The sequence below is a fragment of the Papio anubis genome, chromosome 7 (genome assembly GCF_008728515.1).
Source record: "Papio anubis isolate 15944 chromosome 7, Panubis1.0, whole genome shotgun sequence".
In the NCBI taxonomy this organism is placed as follows: domain Eukaryota; kingdom Metazoa; phylum Chordata; class Mammalia; order Primates; family Cercopithecidae; genus Papio; species Papio anubis.
Genome location: NC_044982.1, coordinates 33,312,686 through 33,332,149, shown reverse-complemented (window position 1 = coordinate 33,332,149; position 19,464 = coordinate 33,312,686). Strand labels below are relative to the sequence as shown.

The window sequence follows — 19,464 nt, the reverse complement described above, 5'->3', positions numbered from 1 at the left end:
CAGATATCTCTATCCTCTAGTTTTCCCCAGGAAGCTACTTTTTATAGTATATTTAAAACCCATAATTTATAGCCCAGTTATCACAGTTAGGTTAAGATGTTAACTGTAACAGTTTTATCCTAGTCTTAGAATACTATTCTTCTATCAGATTTTACAACTTTTGTTTCATATGGGTTATAAATCAAAAGTACCTTTAGGATAATATCTGCCCTAAATTGAAACGGCTCGTCTTATAATTTATACCTCTGGATGGACAACATGAGATGCTTTTAAATTTTTTAATTATTATTTTATTATTTGAGAAAAGTTTTTTGAAATTAATAGAGACAGGGTCTCGAAATGTTGCCCAGGCTGGTTTTAAACTCCTGGCCTCATGCAATCCTCCTGCCTCAGCCTCCCAAAGTGCTAGGATTATAAGAGTGAGCCACCGTGCTTGGCTTAGATGCTCCTTATTAGCAAGCCCACATCTTTTTAACAGAAACACAGTTTTTACTGGGTCACTAAAATTTACTGAGCAAAATCTTTTAAAAAAATATTGACAGCATATAGATCAACACTGGCAACCATCAAATACATACAGCTTTCAATCTTTTTACAGCATCTTCACAGATGTGCATTCCTCTTGATTCATCAACTTCTACATGGCCAAGGTACTGTAGAAAAAAATAAAAAGTTAGGGCTATTGCTATGTTTACCAAGTAGCTACTATATAGTAAGCATTATGTGAAAATTGAATACAGGTTGAGCATTCCAGATCTGAAAAAATCTGAAATCTGAAACACTTCTGGGTGTCAAGCATGTTGGATAAGAGACACACCACCTGTATTGAAATTCCTACACTCAAGAAATACACAGCCATTGAAAAACAGTTCAGATAATGTAATTTTACATATTCTCAGTGTCCTCATAGGAATAAGATTTAGAATAATTATTTCAAAAAGGTGTTACAGGTGAGTAAGTGAAGAAGTACACAGTAGGCACTAAACATTACCTGAATCTAATATCTTAATCTAATTACCTGGATCTGAAGCATAATAGCCTATGCTAGACACAGTTACTATGTCTCTACACATGAAAGTAATCCTAAGACAAAGTATATATACATATCTTTTAAAAAGCACAAACAAAAATGATAGTTTTTCAAAGACTGAAGAAATCACACACTCCTTTTATGGGGAGCATATAAGAGCAAGGCAGATTACCAAAACAAATTTTATGAATGTATTACATCTGAGCTGTAAAACATACATAAAATTTGAAGAGGCAAAAATTGAAAGGCTGAAAGACTATTTTAGGCTGAGAGAATTACATAAAGTTATAGATGTGGAATAGGATAACTACGTATCAGTGCTGGGACTCAGAACACATTATCCCAAAGTATGGTGTCGAATGCTTTGAACTAAAAAAGAACCAAGGTCTGACCTTCTCTTGACCTCCTGACTCTTAACTCCTCCTTCTCCCCCGGAAAAGTAGGAGGGGCTTTCTCTGAAGTTCTCTTATCTGCCCAAAGATAGATCCTTCAAAAAGAAGTTCAATTGTTATATATGCCCTCCCTGGGAATCTTATCAACTAGGGTAGATTAACTGTATCAAAGAAGAGACTGAAGTTCAACACCCCAGAGTTTGTCACAGGCTATCACCTATTCTGAGGGCTGCTCCAGACAACTTGTATTATAGGAGAGACTTTTTATTTGCACAACAAGGCAAGCTTTGCTCACCGTGCATTTCCTTCCCTCATATTCCCATAGGTTGTCACCACCTCCCCTAAGGTCCCTATTCCTTTCTGTAGCTCAGGATGCCATAAAAATGTCAATCATCTGGCCTTCAAGTTTGATATTTTGTGAGACTCTTATGTACAAACATGTAATAAATTTGTTTGTGTTTTTTTCCTGCTAATTTATCTACTGTCAGTTTATCTCACATACTCAAATACTGAATGGTCAAAGGGTAGAGGGAAAGTTCTCTTCTCCTCAGCATCAACGAATACTCTTGTTTGGTTTGAATATGAAATCTATGCAGCTGGGGAATTGAAGTACTAAAATAGTCAGCACTTAACCCTAGAGACAATGGAGAGCTAACAAAAAAATTTTTTTTTCCAAGGTAGTAATATGATTCAAGGTCTGGTTCCAGGTAAATAGGGAGTGGACACACTACACCCTGTTCCTCCCACTGACTGAAACCATAAAACCTGAACAGAATTCATGGAACAGGTACTTAAGCTTTCTGAAAAGTAAACAGAAGATGAATCAGAGTAGAATACCAGAATTCAAAGTACTATGGAAATGGCAAGGAATTTACCTCCCCTTTCTCTCTTTGGTACCTCCAGACTGAGAAAGTAACTTTTATCTGAGGAATGCAAGTCCTTTTAACTATCAGGTCAATAAGAGACATTAAAATGAGACCACAATCACGCTCTACTACTCACTTTGACCTACGTATCCCTCTCCTGAAAATGCCTGCTACTGCCACAAGTAGCTAGAAATTTAACCTAATAATGTCACACCAGACACTATAACCCACACCCTACCTATTGCTTAACAATGTACAGCCAATCACTAGTCAATGTTATTTCTTTAAACCAACGAGAATTCCTGATCCACAACTTTTTATTAGCCCACTCCCTGTCCCCTTCTTTTGCTTTTAAAAATCCGCTTGCTTGCTGGGTATGGTGGCTTAAGCCTGTAATCCCAGCACTTTGGGAAGACAAGGTAAGAAGATCATTTGAGGCCCAGAGTTCAAGACCAGCCTGGGCAACATAATGAGACCCTGTTTCTACAAAAATAAAAAAAATTAGCAAACACCTGTAGTACTAACTATTCAGGAGGCTGAGGCAGGAGGATTGCTTAAGCCCATGAGTCCAAGGCTGCAGTGAGCTATGATCATGCCACAACACAAAAGTCTGGGTGATAGAGAGAGACCCTGCCTCTAAAAACCAAAATGAAATGAAGAAAACTAAAAAAAAAAAAAAAAATCCACCTGTAACTGCTAATTGAAGGGTAAATCCAGAGCAACTTCAATCTATGCTTCTGGGTTGCAATACTCAACCTTGGCCCAAATAAACCTTCTACTTATATTAATTTTGCATCAGCTTCTCTCAGCCACCAGGAAATCCTGTGATGGTGTGGTGGCAGCAGAGGTAGCAACAAAAGAAACCTGTAGGAGCCACACCTCTAAGGCAGGGGGACCTACCTCTCTGTTTAGTAGAAGGGTGGTCAGGAAGATGGGGCCAATCCCCCTTTTGCTTTTTTCCTTTCTCTCTGATCTCCTGCCATTTGACCCCAAATACAAGTGAAATTGTGGGACTTCATGGTAGTGCAGAACAACCAGAGCCCCAGGTTTCTGGCTAGAGAACAAGAAAGGGGAACTCCAGGGAACCAGAAAGTATCAAAGAAGGCACAGGAAGGGAGGAGCTTGAGAAAGACCATGAATTTGTTTGTGAATTCCTAGGCTCACCCTGCAGCTACACAGGTAAGAATCTGATCCTAATTAGCATACCCAGGATTTTGACAGTTGAACTAATGTATACACCACCTCCTGGTTCCCAAACTGACCCCTAGGTGACATACACACAGAATAGATCAGAATAGCACCGCAGATCAGAATAGCATTGCAGAGGCTTTGAAAACTAAACTGATGGCCAGGCGTGGTGGCTCATGCCTATAATCCCAGCACTTAGGGAGGCCGAGGTGGGTGAATCACTTGAGGTCAGGAGTTTGAGACCAGCCGGGCCAACATGGTGAAACGCCATCTCTACTAAAAATACAAAAATTAGCCAAGCAGGCGCCTGTAATCCCAGCTCCTCAGGAGAGGAGAATCGTTTGAACCTGGCAGGCAGAGACTGCAGTGAGCCAAGATCGCCCCATTGCACTCCAGCTTGGGCAACAAGAGAGAAACTCCGTCTCAAAAAAAAAAAAAAAGAAAAAGAAAACTGAACTGATATTGGAACCACATCCTGCAGAAAGTAAGAACTTGTAGCCTGAGACCTAACTGGACTGACCGGTATAGGAAATGTTAATTAAAAAGGAATTAACATTTACTGATTACCTACTATGTGCCAGAAACTGTGCTGGATGTTTTATATATTTTGTCTAACCTAATAACTACTCAGAAAGGTATGTTTGATCACTTGATTTTAAAACTGAGGAAAGGAAATGAGGTTCAGGAGTGCTGAATAACTTTTCCAAAGTCATACACACAGCTAGTCGGGGAAGAATATGGTTTACATTCATGATTTCAAAGTCCAAAGGTCTCACACTTGACTTTACCACAATTCAAGAAAGCTTTTCCTGATTTTTCATTCTTATTATAAGGAAATTTAAAAAAACAACAGGTTCTTTCCACCACATTGTTTCCTACAATTTTTTAAAATAAAAGTCACTTCCCTGGCAAATTTTTCCTCTGGCAGGGCTGAAACTATCAATTACAAGTGAGCCTCTCTGAAAACTCAGTGAAAACATCTAAAATAAGTTCATCATTATTCATACTTTCTCATTTCCTCTCAAGTTACAGAATTTCTACTTGGAAGAGAATTATTATTTTTTTGAGACAGAGTCTCACTCTGTCGCCAGACTGGAGTGCAGTGGTGCAATCTCAGCTTACTGCAATCTCTGCCTCCCGGGTTCAAGCGATTCTCCTGTCTCAGCCTCCCGAGTAGCTGGGACTACAGGTGCGTGCCACCACGCCCAGCTAATTTCTGTATTTTTAGTAGAGATGGGGTTTCACCATGTTGGCCAGGCTGGTCTCGATCTCTTGACCTCGTGATCTGCCTGCCTCAGCCTCCCAAGGTGCTGGGACTACAGGTGTGAGCCACCATGTCTAGACTTGAAAAGAATTATTAATATGAGGCTGACTAGGAGGCTTAATGACATTTTGGAATATGGTGCTGTAAAAGTACATCATTACTGAGCAAAACTAAAAAGACAGTTAAAAATCTACTATCTGTAATTTCTGAGTAAGACTGGTTCTTAGAGATGACTCTAGTTCATATACATGGTCCTGTAGGGCATAGGTTTATTCATTTTTAAAAAACATACAGTAAAATTCACTCTTTTTGGTTTAGAGGTCTATGAGATATGACAAATATATACAGCTGTATAACTACCACCACAATCAAGTTTGATCATCCTCAAAAATTCCCTCATGATGCCCATTTGTAATCAACTCTTCCCCCTGCCCTCCCCCACCACACCCAGTCCCCAGCCTCTGCAACTACTGATCTGTTTTCTATTCCTATAATTTTGCCTTTTAAAGAGTATCATATTGGCTGGGCGTGGTGGCTCACGCCTATAATCCCAGCACTTTGGGAGGTGGAGGTAAGTGGATCACTTGAGGTCAGGAGTTCGAGACCAGCTTGGCCAATACGGTGAAACCCTGTCTCTACTAAAAATACAAAAATTGGCTGGGCGTGGTGGCAGGCTCCCATAGTCCCAGCTACTCAGGAGGCTGAGGCACAATAATTGCCTGAACCCGAGAAGCAGAGGTTGCGGTGAGCCAAGGTGGCGTCATTGCACGCCAGCCTGGGAGACAGAGCGAGACTCCATCTGAAAAAAAAAGAATGTCATATAAATGGAATCATACAGTATGTGCTCTTTTACCACCGAGTAGTATTTCATCATATGCATATATCACTATGCGCTCTTTTACCACCGAGTCATATTTCATCATATGCATATATCACTATGTTTATCTAATCACCAGTTGAAGTATATCTTGGTTATTTCCGGTTTTGGTGATAATAAAGCCATTATACTATTCCTTTATAGGTTTTCATATAAGAAATTTGGTCATATGGTAATTGAATATCTGACTTTATAAGATACTCTTTCCCAAAATGTCTTCACCATTTTACCTTCCCACCTGCAATGTATGAGTTCCAGTTGCTCAGCAATTGATATTGTCTTTTTATTTTTAAGCCATTCTAATACGTACATAGTGGTATCTCTTGCCATTTTAATTTGCATAATATCCCTAATGACAAATAGTTCTCAGCATCTACTTATCCAATTTTTTTTTTCTTTTGTTTTTATTTGTATCCACATCTTATTTGATGAAGTATCTGTTTAAATTTGTCTATTCTAAAAAAATTATGTTATTTCTTTCCTGTTGGGTTTAGAGAGTTCTTAATACACTCTGGGTTCAAGCCTTTTGTAGACATGTTTTGCAAATGTTTTTTCCTATCTCTGGCTTTACTTTTCATTTATTTATTTATTTATTTTTGAGACGGAGTCTTGCTCTGTTGCCCAGGCTGGAGTATGCAATGGCATGATCTCAGCTCACTGTGACCTCTGCCTCCCAGATTCAAGCAATTCTTTTGCCTCATCCTCCTGAGTAGCTGGGATTACAGGCATGAGCCACCACACCCGGCTAATTTTGTATTTTTAGTAGAGACGGGTTTTCTCCATGTTGGTCAGGCTGGTCTGGAACTTCCGACCTCAGGTGATCTGCCGCCTCAGCCTCCCAAAGTGCTGGGATTACAGGTGTGAGCCACCACGTCTGGCCAATTTTTCATTCTCTTAACAATGTCTTTAGCAAAGCAGAAGTTTTCATCTTGATGAGGTTAATTTTTAAAAATATACTGTTTTTGATATTATATCTAAGCAATCTTTGCCCAGCTCACGCTCTCAGAGGTTTTTTGATTTAGATTGTAAGCTCCACAATAGTAGGAAACTTGTATGTGCTATATTCATTCAGGTATGGTAACCACTAGTATGTGGCATATATAGTAGTGCTAAATACATATTTATTGCATGAATGAATTCATCGGAAATTTCAGCTTGAGCATCTCTCAGCCCTCTTCCCTCTCTCTTTCTCTTTCTCAGAGCTGGGACACCCATCTTCTCCTGCCCTTAAACATTAATTTGCAGTTGGTTGAATCTATGGATGTGGAGGGCTGAGTGTATATGCAAAGTGTTTAGTATGTACCTAACAGTAAACACTCAGTATATTTTAGACTTTGAGCAAAAGTAGGATTTTAGGAGTTTCTAACTACTCTCTTTGAACTTCCCATAGCTTTCACCCTTAATACACAAATTAAACACTGATCCTATTTTTCCAATTTCTCTCTTGAACTCCAGTACCAAGTTTTGACTCTTAGCTCACTGCAAATGTTACTTGACCTTGGGAAGGATACTTAACTATCTTGTGACTCAGTAGTGTTGTTTCAAGAATTAAAAAGAGTTTATATATTTAAATCACCTAGCACAGTGTCTGGTAATAAGTAAGTGCTCAATAAATAAAGCTATTTTAACTGTTATCTGATTTCCTCGGTGGCCTTCAGAGCTTAGCTTGTTGAAAACTGTACCTCCTGTTCCTCTGATGTTTGTATTTACCTGCTTATTTCTTTTACTAATACCTCAGGTCTCAACAGCAGGGGCAAACACTTCGAAGTATTTTCTTTTCTTTTAAGACAGGATCTTGCTTTGTCACCCAGGCTGGAGTGCAGTGGTCCAAACATAGCTAACTGCAGCCTTAGGCTCAAGCAATCCGCCCACCTCAGCCCACAAAGAGCTGGGACTACAGGCACACATCACAACACCCAGTTAATTTTTGCATTTTTTTGTAGAGCTGGGGTTTTGCCATGTTGCCCAGGCTGGTCTCAAACTCCTGAGCTCAAGTGTTCTGCCTGCCTTGGCCTCCCAAAGTGCTGAGATTACAGGCTTCAGTCACCATGCCTGGCCTTAAAGTATTTTCCAGTTCTCCTCTTCCTTCACTTGACTTTCAATCAGTTCCATATATATATATTTTTTCATAGTCACATTTCCCTGATCAGAAATTTTGTTGCTCAATTATTTGCCAATTAAGTAGAAGCAAAATATAGAAATGGTTAGGGATCTAATCCCTGATTTGCAGCTTTTTGGCTTCATGGTCTTGGGCAAATTATATGACTTGTCTGTGTATCACTTGTCTGTGTCTCAATTTCCTTATCTTCTAAAATGAGAATATAGCAGTAACCACTAGCAGTTTGAGGATTAAATGAATACATACATACAAAGTATTTAGAACCGTGCCCCACACATAGCAAATACTATATATGTCTTTGCTTTTTAAGTACAGATTTAGTATGGTATCCCAGGTGTTCAGCCTTGTCTACTGTATTAGGTTAGGGTTTTCCACAGAGACAGAACCAATAGGATGGATGGACAGATGGACGGTCAGACGGATAGATGAATGAATGCTTACTACAGAAATTGGCCACGCAATTATGGAGGATGAGAAGTCCCATGACAGGCTATCTGCAAACTGGAAACCCAGGGATACCAATAGTGCGGTTCAGTTCAAGTCCAAAAGTCTTAGAACCAAGGAAGCTGACAATACAACTCTGAGGCTGAAAGCCTGAGATCCTGGGTATGCTGCTGGTACAAGTTCCAGAGTCCAAAGGATGGACAGCCTGGATTCCTAATGATTTTCCACGCATATATTTTATAATCTCTTCTATGGTCTGTTATCTCAAGGTCTTACAGTGCTAATTCTCTTGTTGTCTCTTATTGTATAATCCTTTATTATATCTGCTAATTATTCCTACATATGATTTATAACATTTAAAAAGTTATAAGGTCATGTTTACTGATGCTAAACTTTTTGGGGGGAATTTCATTCATTCTGGATTTAGTAGAGATGGAGTTTCTCCATGTTGGTCAGGCTGGTCTCGAACTCCTGACTTCAGGTGATACACCTGCCTCGGCCTCCCAAAGTGCTGGGATTACAGGTGTGGAATTACACGCCCGGCCTGTATTCAGAGTATTTCTATGTTAAGTTAATCCACAGTCTGCCAGAACCAACCAGACCAACTGGTTTTTCCATTGATTTCAGGATATCTTACAAGTAACCAACATACTAAAATTTCCTATCATTTAAAACCATTTTTTGGTTGATTCTCTTGGGTTTTTCAGATAGATATCTGTAGAGACAAATATGAAAAACTTTATTCTTGCTTTCCAATATTTCCAATATTTATTTTTTTGTCCAACAGACCACTACTTCTGACCCAGTGTTGAACAGGGGTGTTTGAGAGCATCGTCGTCTTCCTCCCAAATTAACTGCATATGTTTCACCATTACACATGACTCTGGGACAGTTTTTCAATCATTTAAAGAATGTATTATGCTATTCCTATTATGCTAAGATTTATAAGGACTGAATAATAAATACTTTTTAAGGCTTTTAAATTTGAGATGTAATTCACACTACATAAAATTAATCATTTTAAAGTAAACAATTCAGGACAGGCACGGTGGCTCACGCCTGTAATCCCAGCATTTTGGGAGGCTGAGGCAGGAGCATCACTTGAGGTCAGGAGTTCGAGACCAGCCTGGCCAACATGGTAAAACTCTGTCTCTACTAAAAATACAGAAGTTAGCTGGGTGTGGTGGTGCACATCTGTAATCCCAGCTACTCGGGAGGCTGAGGCATGAGACTGGCTTGAATCCAGAAGTTGGAGGTTGCAGTGAGCCAAGATCGCACCACTGCACTCCAGCCTGGGCAACATAGTGAGATTGCCTCAAGAAAAATAAACATAAAAATAAACAATAAACAATTAAGTGGTAGTTAGTATACTCACAACATTGTAAAACCACCACCTTTATCTAGTTCCAAAACATTTTCTTGCACCAAAAGGAAAACTTGTACACATTAAGCAGTTGTCTCCATTGTCCCTCCCCACAGCCCCCTGCAACTACCAGTCTGCATTCTGTCTTTATGGATTTACCTATCCTGGATATTTCACATAAAGGGAATCATACAATATGTGGCCTTTCATATCTGGCTTAGTTTACCTAGCATACTGTTTTCCAGGTTCATCCATACCATAGCATACATGTATTTCAATGCTTTTCATACCTGAGTGACATTCCATTGTATGTATGTGCCACAATTTTGTTTATTCATTCTACCATGAATGGACATTTGGACTGTTTACATCTTCAGCTATTGTGAATAGTGGTGCTATAAACATGTATTTTTCTTGAAGTACCTGTTTTCAGTTCTTTGGGGTACATAACTGGCAGTGAATTGCTGGGTCATATGGTAATTCTATGCTTAGCTTTTTGAGGTACCACCAATCTGCTTTTCACAGAAGCTGAACCACTTTACATTCCCAACAGCAATGTATGAGAGCTCCAATTTCTCTACATCCTTGCCAACACTTTTTTTTTTTTTCCCCAAATTATAGCCATCCAAGTGAGTGTGAAGTGGTAGTTCTGTGGCTTTGATTTGCATTTCCTTGACTAATGATGTTGAATATCTTTTCAAGTGTTTGTTGGCTAGCTGTATATCTTCTTTAGAGAAATTTCTTTTTTTTTTTTTTTTAATTTTTAAAATTTGAGACAAGGTCTCATTTTGTTGCCCAGGCTGATCTCAAACTCCTGGGCTCAAGCGATCCTGCTGACTCAGCCTCCAAAAGTGCTGGGATTACAGGCATGAGCCACTGCGCCTGGCCTTCTTTGGAGAAATCTCTATTTAAGTCCTTTGCCCACTTAAAAATTAGGTTGTCTTTTTTGTTGAGATATAAAGGTTCTTTATATATTCTGGACATTAGATCCTTATCAGACATAATTTTCAAACATTTTCTCCCATTCTATAGTTTTTCACTTTCCTGATAATATTCTTTGATGCACAGTAGTTTCTAATTTTGATGAAATCCAATATATCTATTTTTTCTTTTGTTGCTCATGCTTTTAATGTCTTATTTAAGAATCCACTGCCAGATCCAAATTTGTTACGACTACCCTATGCTTCCTTTGAAGAAGTGTGTGGTTTTAGATTGTTGATCCTCTTTTTTTTTTTTTTTTTTTTGAGATGGAGTCTTGCTCTGTTGCCCAGGCTGGAGTGCAATGTCACAATCTCAGCTCACTGCATCCTCCACCTCCCCGGATCAAGCAATTCTCCTGCCTCAGCCTCCCAAGTAGCTGGGACCACAGGCGTCTGCCACCACACCAGGCTAATTTTTTGATTTTGTGCGTGTGTGTGTTTTCTTGAGATGGAGTTTCATTCTTGATGCCCAGGCTGGCGTGTAATGGCACGATCTCGGCTCACTGCAACCTCTGCCTCCTGGGTTCAGGCAATTCTCCTGCCTCAGCCTCCCAAAGTGCTAGGATTACAGGCGTGAGCCACCGCCTTAGTATTTACTTTTAGCTCCCATTTGTTGCTATTTTTGTGCCTACTTGTTCTTTTCTTTTACCCAGACTGCTCATCTGCGATACTTTCCATATATTCATTAGTAGAACTACTGTATTGTTTTCTTTTTTTGCACTATCTTTATTAAGTTGTTGTAGCAGAATTTTGTTAATGCTATGAAAGAATCTGAAAACTGTCCATTATTTTCCTATATACTCCAGTATAGTTAAATAGCATAGGAATTACTCTTTGAGTGCTTGACAGAACTGACTTGTGAAACCATCTATATCAGTTCCTTTTAGATAAAGAGACAGTTTTTGGTTTTGTTTTTTAACAGCTCTATTTTTTTTAAGGTTTGGGGCCTATTCAACTTTTCTTTTCCTGCTTTAGTTAACTAGTAATGTATATTTTCCTAGAACATGTATAGCTAATCTAAAATTTCAAATGTATTAGCATAGGCTGGGCACGGTGGCTCACACCTGTAATCCCAGCACTTTGGGAGGCCAAGGTGGGCGGATCACCTGAAGTCAAGAGTTCGAGACCAACCTAGCCAACATGTTCAAAAACTCCGTCTCTACTAAAAACACAAAAAAATTAGCCAGGAGTGGTGGTGGACGCCTGTAATCTCAGCTACTCAGGAAGCTGAAGCAGGAGAATCACTTGAATCTGGGAGGCCGAGGTTGCAGTGAGCTGAGATCACGCCACTGCACTCCAGCCTGGCGACAAGAGCGAAACTCCATCTCAAAAAAAAAAAAAAAAGGTATTAGCATATACTCCAAGTATTCACATATCTTAATTTTTTGGGGTCTGTGGTTGAATCTCCCCACTTTCTTATCTGCAGTACTACATACCTGTGCTTTCTCTCATTTTCTATATTAAGGCTTACTTCTACTACTACCTTCAACTCAATCCCTCCATGTTTTCATTTTGTATTAATAATAAAATGAGAAAGTAGAGTTTTATGATCTCTGAGTTACCTGTAGGATTTGAGGAATGGATACAGGTTTCAAAGTATTTCCAATGGGTATCATTCTATCACTTAGCTTAATCAGTTCAGTTGGTCACATACAGCTATTTATGCCAGCCAAAAAGAAAAAAAAAAAAAAGGAAGACTTGGTAGAAGGGAAAAGAATTATTTCACTTATGGACTATTGTAGAAATGTAGAAACAGAAATAAGCTTTGTGTCTTATCAGACTATGAGAAAACCATGCCCACTGAAATAAACATTATTAAAGAGATCCCTTTTCTTCTCTGAGACACTATCTCACTGAAGAATTGCAGCTGATTTATGCTTAATGGCTAAAATATTTGACATTGGGACTTCTTTTGTTTGTATGCCTTTTCCAAACTCCTTCTGAGTAAGAAACTTTAATTCACAAAAATGTACTTTGGAAAAACTAGTATGTGGAATTTCATTCTCGGATGAATTAAGTCATTTTTCCCTTTCTTGAAAAAAGTATTTAAAAAATAGATTCCCTCCCCCTGCTTTCGTGATTTATCCATCAGAAGAAATGCAGACCTCTGACGTGAGAGACTCTATAGTCAGCAGTTCCCAACATTAACAAAAGTGACATAATATTCATCAAGTTATAAGGAGCTTTACAGTATCTTAACATGTACATACATAGCCTATGCTATATAGCAAACATAGTATGTAGATGTGCACAATACAATAATAGCAAAACATGTTTTGAGACTTTAACCAAAGAGGAGTAGTTAAATTAAATGGGCTATTCTTTAACTATAAATTTGGGCTACAATTCCATCTGAATAGACTGTATGACCTAAGCAGATGTGTTTAATCATACAAGTTAAGAGCTGAAAAAAATGTGAGATCCCAAAACTTTAATTTTCAAATGTGACATTACGTGTCCAAAAAGTTAAGTGAGTTATACAAGGTCATATAACTTAGAAAATTAACAAAGCCAGGAATAGAATTCTGCTCTTTTGATTTCTAGATCTATCTTCTTTCAGCTACCTCACACAACCTCTGTTAAAGCTTACCTGCAACTCTCCTATTTAAGTCATGGTTTACAGTTTACTGTTATTACATATATTAACTTATCATTATTCTTCTTTAAAACGAAGAAAAGATGACAGAATTGGAATATAGTCATTTTGCAACCCTTAATGAATAAACCCAGGCAAAGATCATGAAAGAACTATTGCTATTTTCATCACAGGAGAATGACAATCAGCTATTGCGTGCCTTCTGATTAACAGTGAACACCACCAATGAAGTATTTCTGGGGGTGGGGGGGGACTAAATATAACCAAGCCTCTAAAACTAACTACCAATTCAAAAGAAGTAAAGAAAGCAAAGGAACATGTTAAACAAAATGAGCATTCTCATCTTGCTAAGGAGAGAAGGATTAGATTTCAGGACCTACCAGAGGAATGGGCTACATTGAACACTCCAGGTTTTCATCTGGAACACCTGGAAAAGTATGTCCTAGGAATGGAAGTAAATCAGAGGAAGACAGAGCTTTGCCAAAACTATAATCCAGCCTCAATTCTGTTAATACAAAATTTCACAAGGGCATTACTACAAGAAAGGAAACTTTACAGGTCAATCTGTCTCAAAAACATAGATGTCAAGTTTCTGAACAAAATATTAGCAAACAGAATCCCTTAATATACTCAATAAATTCAACTTGATTATGATGGGTACTAAGCTGAGTTTATTTCAGGAATGTAAAATTGGTTGACTATTCAAAATACATAATCAATGGAATAAACCACTTAACAATTAAGATAAAAATCATAATCATCTCGGCTGAGCATGGTGGCTCATGCCTGCAATCCCAGCTCTGTGAGAGGCTGAGGCAGGCAGATTACATGAGGCCAGGAGTTCAAGACCAGCCTGGCCAACATGGTGAAACCCTCTCTCTACAAAATATACCAAAATGAGCCAGGTGTGGTGGCGCCTGCCTGTCTCAAAAAAAGCAACACTCTGTCTTAAAAATAAATACATAAAAATAAAAAAAATCATCTCAATAAGTACAGAAAAACTTTTGCTAAAATTCAGTTTTCATTCATAGTTTTAAAAATATATCTTAACCATCCAGGCATGGTGGCTCACACCTGTAACCCCAGCACTTTGGGAGGCCAAGGTGGGCAGATCACTTGAGGCCAGGAGTTCGAGACTAGCCTGGCTAACAAGGCAAAACCCCATCTCTATTCAAAATACAAAATTAGCTGGGTGTTGGTGGTGCATGCCTGTAATCCCAGCTACTCGGGAGGCTGAGGCACAAGAATCGCTTGAACCTGGGAGGTAGAGGTTGCAGTAAGCCAAGATCATGCCACTGCACTCCAGCCTGGGTGACAGAGCAAAACTCTTGTCTCAAAAAAATATATCTATATCTATATATATCTTAACCAAGAGTAGAGGGGAACTTGCTTAACTTGAGAAACTGTGGTAAGATTGCAAATGAGGCAAAAATACTTGCTATCACCAATTCTACCCAGCGCTGTACCACAAGCTCTGCCCAGTGCAATGAGGCAAGAAAAAGAAATTATAAAAATTGAAATGGAAGAAATACAACTATAATATTCATAGACTGTATTATTGTATTAGTAGAAAAAAACAAAAGAAGATTCAAATAAAATACTGTAATAACTGCATTTAGTAAGGTTGCTAGATCTAATTTCAATATACAAAAGTGGTTAATATTTTTATAACAGAAATAAGCAGAAAATTATATTTAAAAATTTACCATTTACAACAGCATCAAAACTAAATGCTTGATTTCATCCCCCATTCACAAATCTACTCTACTATCAACAGTCTTTCCCAAATTAATATATGGGAACTCCACCCTTCCAATTGTTCAAATAAAAAATGTTGGTACAGTTCAGGTGCAGTGGCTCACACCTGTTATCCCAGTGCTTTGGGAAGCTGAGGTGGGAGAATTGCTTGAGGCCAGGAGTTTAAGACCAGCTTGGACAACATAGCGAGACCCCCACCTCTACAAAAAAAATTAAAAATCAGCTGGGCATCTGTATGTAGTCCCAACTAGTCAGGAGGCTGAGGCAAGAGGATCACTTGAGCTCAGGACTTTGAGGCTGTAGTGAGCTATGACTGTGCCATTGCATTCCAGCCTGGGTAACAGAGGATGAGCCTGTCTCTTAAAAAACAAGAAAAAAAAAAAAAAGTTGACTTCTCTTTTTCTTGTGACACTTCACAAATCTAATCTATCAATAAATGACATCAGCTCTACCTGCAAAATATATCCAGAATCTGACCCCATCTTACCACTTCCTCTGCCATTACCCTAACATAAGTCACATCATCTTCCATCTGGACTTTTGTAAAAGCCTCTTAAATGATCTCTTTGTTATCACCCTTGTTCATCTATAGCTGAATCTCAGCACAGAAGCCAGAATGATTCTTTTAACATATAAGTCGTATAATCCTACTCCTCTGTTCAAAACTCTCCAATAGCTTCCTAATTATTTCCTTTTATTCATCCTGAATAAAAGCCAAAATCCTTACAATGGTCTATAAGGCCCTACACCAGTAGTTTGTCAATGGGGAGTGTTGAGAAAATGTATGTGGGCATTTTTGGTAACAATGACTGGGAAAATTATTCCTGGGTAGTGGACAAGGACCCATGGATGACAGCCATCTGGCTTCCTGTTTGACATTTGAATGTCCTACTGGACATTTACTTAGAAACTTACTCATAATTATTTTAGATTAGATGTAACTCCATTTTACATATATACATACAGTATTTTTTGCACAAATTGCTGTGTCAATCAAAGGAAGGTTAGACTTTAATAAGAATTTTATCAAGAGTTGTTTACCACTTCAGAAAATAACATCACCATTTACAATCCACTGTGGTATATGAGTTACCAACACATCATTTCTGTCTACATTTGCAGGTATCTTACCCACTGTAATTCTCTGTAAAAGTGTACTACTTTAGGTCTTCTAGTATCATTAGGTCCATTTACATATTGGATATAATTTTATCTAAAATTTCTGTTATTTCTTCTTTATATACTTAGTTATGTAAGCATAAGTAGGTTATACTACGTATGCATTTCATTTCAGATAGTATAAGGAATACTGTAACATGTCTGTACTGAAAATGTAGGTGATAGGGCTGACAGTATTGAAAAGCACTAAACCAGTGTGGTATCCTGTTACTTATCTAATGTCATCTCTCCCTATCCTTTTGCTCTAAACACACTGGCCTCCTTGCTGTGCCTCCAATATACCAGGCACTCTCCTGCCCCAGAGCCTTTGTACTTGCCACTCCATTTACAATCTACTTCCCTCAGGCAATCTGAAATGCTTGCTTTCTCACTTTGTGTCTTTGCTCAAAAGTTACTTTTTCAGTGAGAGATTTCCCTAACCATCCCATTTTTTTGTTTTTGTTTTTTGTTTTTAAATAAGAGATGGGGTCTTGCTATGTTGCCCAAGCTGGTCTCAAACTCCTGGGTTCAAGTGATCCTCCTATGTCAGCCTCCCAAAGTGTTGGGATTACAAGCGTAAGCCACCGTGCCCAGCCATTAACCATTCTATTTTAAATTGTAACCCCTGCCCCCCACACTCCTTTATACTTAAACCTCCCCCCAACCCCTATCTTCTTTTTTCAAGAACTGGCAACGGCTATTTATTCAGAGCTTGCTAGCAATGAGGTTAGTTTGGTAGAAACTCAAGGGCAGGCAGAATAGTGGAAAACCTTCACAGGGCAGGCTCTAGGAGTGTCTAGATGGAGGCTGCTGGCCTGGGGAAGCTGGTGGCAGAAACTCAAGGCAGAGCATCCTATGTGACTAGCCAGCGGTGCGGGCGGTGGGGGGGACACACTTGGCTTTCTCTGGTTGGTCCAGAGTTGGAAGCAGGGACAGAGATTAGGAAAGCTGGCAGTTACTGATTGGGCTCTGGCCATTTGAGGCCAAATGTTACAGAAGTGATTGTTTAGCCATCTGACTATATACTTGGTATCTCACTGGCAGGATGCTGGGCCCTGGCTGCCAGTTTCTGCAGTTCCTTGCTGCCTCCTATGTGTAAACGAGATTTCCAACCTTGAAAACAGTAGATTACGAAGACAGAGACTTACTTTGGATGGCCGACAGTAGCCCAGTGACCTCATGTCCCATGGGCCTCAGCTTCCCCACCTGACAAACGAGCAGCGGGGACATCCACTGATGCCCAAACACCAACCCCACCCCAGGCAAATTGCACCATCTGGCCCAGTGGTTGTTTACCTCAGGCTGTCCCCTCCCCCAGTGTGCCTGTCTCACAACCCTAATTCTCTTTGAACATACCAGATATTTTATATATTTACTTATTCATAGTCTAATACCCACTAGGATGTAAGCACGGTGCAAGGATTTTGTCTGTTCTCTGCTTTGTTGCTTGCTGTATTTGCAGTACTTAGAACATTGCCTGGTACACAGCAGACTCCATAAATATCTGCTAAATACATCAATGAATTATTGGTCTCATAGAGAAGAAAATGTAGCACATTACTTAGCTCTACACTAAACAATATTAAGAGTCATAATAATGAAAACTTTTACAATAAACTCAAGACACGGAATGGGAGATTTAATTAATGGCTGTAGGACAGAATGCAAATGACTGGTATGGTTTGGCTCTGTGTCCCCACCAAAATCTCATCTTGAATGTAATCGCCATGTGTCACGGGAAGAACCTGATGGGAGGTGATTGGATTATGGGGGCAGTTTCCCCCATGCTGTTCTCGTGATAGTGGGTCTCATGAGATCTGACGGTTTTAAAAGTGGCAGTCTTTTTCCTGTGCTCTCACTGAGCTTCTCTCTCCTGCCGCCATGTGAAGATGGTCCTTGCTTTCCCTTTGCCTTCCACCATGATTTAAGTTTCCCAAGGCCTCCCCAGCCATGTGGAACTGTGAGTCAATCAAACCTCTTTCCTTTATAAATTACCCATCTTAGGTATTTCTTTATAGCAGTATAAGAATGAACTAATACACTGACCTACATAATGTTACAAATAAAAGGAAAACAGCAGATACAAGTTTGAAGGTAAGAGGGTAAGGGGTTTTAGTATTTTTATTTTACATGGTAGGGAATCAAGATATACTACCTAAAGTTAATGGAACAATAAATTTGTGAGTGTAGGATACCAACAGTAGAACTAAAAATAATAATTTAATTCCCAAAATCTAAGTGGAAAAGGGTCAAAGGTAAAAGGGTGTGTGTGTTAAGTCATCCTTTCTTTTTAGAGTAGAGAACAGTAGAAAAATGGGTAAATTAACAGTAGTCAGTAAAACTGTATTCTTTAAAAAATTAAAACATTACCAATGGTAAAAGCACAAACAAAAATGGTTAAAAGCATCACTATAGAATGGAAATGGGGTAGAAAAAGTGTTGATTGATTGACTGATTGATTGATTGATTGATTGATGAGGTCTGCTGTGTTGCCAAGGCTGAAGTGCAGTACAGGCAGGATCACAGACCTCTATAGCCTCGAACCTCTGGCATCAAGCAATCCTTTCGCCTCAGCCTCCAGAGTATCTGGGACTACAGGTTACCATGCCTGTTGCTTTGTAACCAAGAGCTTATATTACTTTGATTTAAAAATATTTTAAAGTTTAAATTATATTCAACATTGTTTTAATAAACAATTTTTAAACTGTCATGAGTGATCGTTTTATGTTATAAAACTACACTATAGTACTTAAGGGAGAGAACCCTCTAGAGCTAAGCTACTAGAGTTCAAATCCTACCTTCAAATAGGATGGAATATCAAATAGATATTCCAACTATTCCCTAATAACATCATGTAACAGAAATCTTACTGCATACTAGGCCACAGAGAAAATAAGTCCTTAAGAGTAACAAATGAAGTTGAACTTCTCTCAAATATCTCACTGCTCTGATGCAAAGACGTTTCTTTAAATTAAAAAAAAACAAATTGTTTTAGAGAGACAAGGTCTCACTACATTGCAGGCTGGTCTCAAACCCCTGGGCCCAAGTGATCCTCCTGCCTTGGCCTCCCAAAGTGCTGGAATTACAGGTGTAAGCCACTGTCCCTGGCCCCATTTCTTTAAACTTTTACTGTTTCAGGTAAAAGAGCAAATTGTGATGTCTGCCAGCATGCCAGCAAATTTAGCTGTGAAGACAATGTATCTGCTCAACCAACTGTAACCTTACTTATTTCATTGGTACTACACATGGCTGACATTAAGTTTGGATCACTACTTGTCACACAGAGTTATCTTCCAAAAAGTTATACTGTGAGGCAGCTTTGAAATGAAACATTATTGCAGGTGCAGAAGATTGTCACAAAGGCAATAAAATTATAAGCACTGGAAAATGTCTTATCTGGGATAAACAATAGAATTTTTAATACTAGAA

At 38.9% G+C, this 19,464-nt stretch overlaps 1 protein-coding gene across 18 annotated transcripts in view; it reads right to left on the bottom strand.

Moving 5' to 3' along the window:
• Window positions 1-19,464, bottom strand: part of NUMB (NUMB endocytic adaptor protein) — a 199,167-nt gene that overhangs the window by 49,602 nt on the left and 130,101 nt on the right. For all 18 annotated transcript variants that reach the window (XM_031668005.1, XM_021941363.2, XM_017961342.3 and 15 more), the window contains one exon: window positions 579-653. In XM_031668005.1, coding sequence (XP_031523865.1) covers window positions 579-653 — 75 coding nt within the window. The remainder of the gene's footprint in view (window positions 1-578; window positions 654-19,464) is intronic.